Genomic DNA, 5,000 nt, shown 5'->3' on the forward strand with positions numbered 1-5,000 from the left:
AGAGAGAGAGAGAGAGAGAGAGAGAGAGAGAGAGAGAGAGAGAAAGAGAAGGATAGAAATAGACGAAGAGAGGAGGAGGGTGGAAGGATCAGAAGAGGCTCTGCTCTGCTTTGCTCCGCTCTGCCCTGTCAGAGAGAGAGAGAGAGAGAGAGAGAGAAAGAGCATAGGGTGGTTGGTGGTGGTAGAGAGGAAGAAGGTTGACGAGAAGAAGGAGGGGAAGTGAAAAGGGGAGGGCAGGTCGGAGGTGAAGCAACGAAATAAACGAAATCCCATCGCGCACGATGGAACAGCATCCGAGAGACCTGTGCCAACCGGGACGCGAGGGAAAGAGAGAATAAGCAAGAAAGAGAGAAAGAGCGAGAAAGAGAGAGAGAGAAAGACAGAGAGAGAGAGAGAGAGGGAGGGAGGGAGAGAGAGATAGATACTGGCCCGATGCCGGCTCGAGTAGCGTTGGGAATCAATCGTTCTCGAAGCGTTCCTCTCGAATGAGATGGCAAGAGAAGTGCAGAGAGAAAACGAGAGAACGAGAGAGAGAGAGAGAGAGAGAGCCTATAGACACTCAGAGAAATGTCTTTACGAATATATCTATCTACGTACATAGCTCGTAGGATCGCCAAGACTTTTGGAACACGAATCCTTCCGAAAACGTTCGAGATTTCTCCGGTCTGCGTTCCGTTCAAACGAAACTTCGCCCGAAATGGAGTTTCCGCCTATCCGCATTGCACGTCGGTCGGGGTCGAGGGTCGGGGTCGGTGAAGTCGTTCGGTCGGTCGGTCGGTCGGTCGGTCGGTCGGTCGGTTGGTTAGTTGGTTGGTTGGTTGGTTGGTTGGTTGGTTGGTTGGTTGGTTGGTTGGTTGATCATCGTCGTCGTCGTCGTCGTCGTCGTCATCGTCGTTCGCATAACGATGAACGAAATACCGAACTAAAATGTTTTGCTTATACCGGAGGATAGACGGATTATTATATCTTTCCTATCGTTTATTATACGAGAGAGAGGGAGAGAGATAGAGATGACAAAACCAATAGATAAAGCGATACTATGAATAGTATTCGAATATTATAGATAACAATGTACCTAAGTACTCCTGATATGAATCAATAGTATTATTATTATTATTATTATTATTATTATTATTATTATTATTATTTTATTATTTTTTTTATTCCCTTTATCTTTTCCATTCCTTATCATCGATCCCATCGAGAGCATCCATGCGATATCGAAGGAGACTATTTTTAATGGGGGAACTTGGAGAAGAAGAAGGAGGAAGAGGAGGGGAGGAGGTTGAGGGGAAAGGTAGCGAGAAGGGGCTGAGGAACATTCGAAGAACTCAAAGTCGATGGATAATAAAATAAGTGATACGTATGTATGTATCTATGTATGGAAGTATGTACGTACTTAGGTAGGGTACATATAATACTTTTGCGATGAGAAAGTGATAGATCGAAGTGGAGAATCGGGAAAAAAAGCGTGAAACGCGTTGGTGTGTTTCGAGCTTGTAGAAATAGAGATAGAGGGAGATAGAGAGATAGATAAATAGATAGATAGATAGATAGATATAGATAGATAGATGGATAGATAGACCAGCTCGTACAGCCACAGCGTCGAGTATCAGACAAAAAATAAAGAATGAGAGAAAGAGAAAGAGAAAGAGAAAGAGAGACAAGAAGAGAGAAAGAGAGAGAGAGAGAGAGATTGAGAAAAAAGATAGAGAAGAGGATGATTAATGAAGCGTGCGGCTTTATCGGCGACTAAAAGAGATCGTAACGACGATAAAGCTTGACCCACACTTCACCGCGCTAGGCGTATGGCTACGCGGAATTATTAATTATCCACCCCCGTTGATTCCCATCAATTTGTCACATTCGTCCTGTTCAAACCCGGCAGTGCGAGAACTATAAGAAGCAGTCGTTTTCGCACAAAAGAATTCGCCTTGTGTATGGTGGATTGCTTCAACGATGTTTTTCCCCCCCCTCCCTTTTTTTCTTTTTTCTTTTCTCCTTCTCCTTCTCTCTTTCTTTTTTCTTCTACTCTCTTTTCTACCGAGAAAAAAAAGTAAGGAAAGGAAAAGAAAGAAAGAAAGAAAGAAAGAAAGAAAGAAAGAAAGAAAGAAAAAACTCGACGAGTTTAATTTTTTCGATGATAAAAAAGGAAGAAGAAGAGAGAGAGGGAGGGAGGGAGGGAGGTGGGGGAAAAAAAAAGAAAGAAAGAAAGAAAGAGCACAGAGAGACGGATAGAAAACAAAACAGAACAAAACAAAATTGGGAATACATATATACGTAGGTACATACATAAATACACTTGCACAAACGCGCCCGCGCACGCACACGAATACATATATAAATATATTCACATAGAAGACTCGAGTATCGTTGAGCGTACAATTTAAATATTGCAAGTACGGTCTCAATGGAATTTGCATTGATTTGCGAGAGGACACGAGAAGGTTTTCCAATTTTATCGGATCGATTAATTAAGCGTAGCATTCGAAGGGGCTGGAGGGAGGCTCGAAAGGGTGGGGAGGGGTGGAGAAGAGAGAGAGAAAGGGAGAGAGGGAGGAAGAGAGAGAGAGAGTGCGGGTAAACGAGAGAGTAGGAGAATCGCGCTAGCCTCGATTTGCCGACGATCCATCCCTTTTCGACGATCGTCGAAGGATATCGATCTTTGCAATTCATCGAATATACATATTCTGCGAAAGGAGACGCGATGATGGCCGTCGTTGGTCAATCCTGCGGCCGAGCTACGGGCTAGTTCGATAGTCGAGCCGTTCTAGTTTCGATCAAAACCTTCATTATGCGAGCGTTTATTAAACCGCTAATTACAGATATACCGATCAGGTAACCGATGATAGTTGTCAAATACGCGAACGATCGCACATACATATTTATCTACATTCATATATTTACGTACCTACCTATCTACCTATGTGAAGTAAATAACGAAAGGATTGAGAGATAATCGTTTCATTATTTCCGTTGTTATAATTTTTAATCAACGAGAATCGTGTTACTAAACTCCTCGCGTCGTATATCTGCTTTCTTTTTTTTTTTTTCTTTTTCCTTTCTTTCTTCGTAGAATTGCGAAAAAGAAAAAAGGAAAATAAGAGGTGAAGGAGAGAGAGAGAGAGAGAGAGAGAGAGAGAAAGCAGAAGGTAATCGACCTCGCGCGAATAGCCACGTCGCGTGTTGAATGTAAGAAAGATAAAACGGACTTACCACCAAAAAGTGCAGTGGGATCGAGCAGCGGATTGGCCTGGTCCGCCTGGAGCTTCTCGGAGGTGGAGGTGGAGCCCGGCGTTGCCGTTGCCGCCGCTTCACCTCCGCCACCTCCGCCTGATGCGGAGTTCTCCTTCTCCATGCCAGTCCCCTGTAAAATCGACGTTCCTTTCTTAGCAACTACTTACTTTATACCTCTCTTCTCCTCTCCATTCTACTCCATCTTTACGTAAACTCAATACCTTATTTCGTCACTTAACAAATTTTATTGGAGAGAGAAATCGGATGAACTTATCGAAGAAGACAATGAGAGAAAAAGCGAGAGAGAGAGAGAGAGAGAGAGAGAGAGAGAGAGAGAGAGAGAGAGAGAGAAATATATGTATAAATATTCCACGTCGTTATTTCTTTTTATTTTCATTAAAAATGTTTTTTTTTTTTCCTTTACGTTCTTTTTATTTTTTTTTTATTTTTTTTTTTTTTTTTTTTTTATCAAGAATCGATATTAAAAGCGAACTCGTTTTACTAGTAGCTCAACCACGAAGCTCGGATGCTACGCGTTTCAATGAATTTATTCAAAGTCAAGGCGATCAACTAACTCGCGAGATATCGTTTCGAGGTTCTACAAATCGACTCGATATCTCGTAGTATTAAATGAATAATTTATCAACGTAACACGCACGGTCAACGTACCCGTTACCAACCGAGAGCGGCTTCTAACTTATACATTCTTGTATATACTTACATTTATGTAAATTACTATATCCGACGGATAACGGCATTAAACCAAGTGCAAATACTACGAGTTCTACCGCCAATTCGTTTGATTGATAATTTTGTATTTACGTAAGGGAATGATAAAAACGATTGGAAAGTATTGGAAAGTATTGCGAAAACACGAATATATATATATATATATATATATATATATATACACACGCACAGAGATACACACATCCAATGGAATGCAAATAATAAATCCAATAAAAGCGATTCAATTTGATATAATTATTCTAACGACAATAATACGGTGATTGTTAATAACGAATCGTTAATTATTTAAATATGTATATAATCATCATCCTTTTTCCCAAGTCAAGGTCATATCATTAAAATATTACGAGCAGACATTATCCTATATAAATATAAAATATATTCGTCTCTTTTACTAAATAACTGCCATTTGCATTCGACGACTGTTTACCAGCTAAAGAAAAGGCTTCCTCCAGCGCTTTAAATAAAGGTCATTCTCCCCTCCACATCTTCCCCTCCAGCGCTTTCAATCAGCTGACTGGCATACTCCCCCTTCCTCGCCCTGTCAGCTGTTGTATAAATATACATCGTTACAACGTTGAGTCAGGTTGAGCTGGTGTACTAGGCTAGACACAGACAGTGCGCGCGACACCGTTATTATCATATACTCGGTTATAATAGTCGTTAGTGCAAGCAAGTATGTATCTATCTATGTATCTATGTATCTGTGTATGTATGTATGTATGTATGTATGTATGTATGTATGTATGTTATGTACGTATATTTGTACGTATGTGTACACGTACTGCAAGTATACGGAAACGCTATTGTCTCTACTCGTCCGTCTGAACGATTATTAATCGATGACGCGTCGATTCGTGACGTGTGACCCAAATACAATTTCCTATAATTACGATAAAAGTTATTTGTCTCGTTAGAAAAAAACTTCTTCCAATTATTCCTTTCTTCACCCTTTTTCTTTCTTTCTTTTTTTCTTTTTCTTTTTCTTTTTTTTTTTTTTGTTCTTTCGTTCC

At 40.6% G+C, this 5,000-nt stretch overlaps 1 protein-coding gene across 12 annotated transcripts in view; it reads right to left on the minus strand.

Moving 5' to 3' along the window:
• LOC122637967 (bromodomain adjacent to zinc finger domain protein 2B-like) overlaps positions 1-5,000 on the minus strand; it is a 126,745-nt gene that overhangs the window by 34,645 nt on the left and 87,100 nt on the right. For all 12 annotated transcript variants that reach the window (XM_043830525.1, XM_043830522.1, XM_043830523.1 and 9 more), the window contains one exon: positions 3,217-3,367. In XM_043830525.1, the coding sequence (XP_043686460.1) occupies positions 3,217-3,358 (142 nt within the window). In that variant the 5' untranslated portion in view covers positions 3,359-3,367. The remainder of the gene's footprint in view (positions 1-3,216; positions 3,368-5,000) is intronic.

The sequence above is a fragment of the Vespula pensylvanica genome, chromosome 2 (genome assembly GCF_014466175.1).
Source record: "Vespula pensylvanica isolate Volc-1 chromosome 2, ASM1446617v1, whole genome shotgun sequence".
NCBI classification, from domain to species: domain Eukaryota; kingdom Metazoa; phylum Arthropoda; class Insecta; order Hymenoptera; family Vespidae; genus Vespula; species Vespula pensylvanica.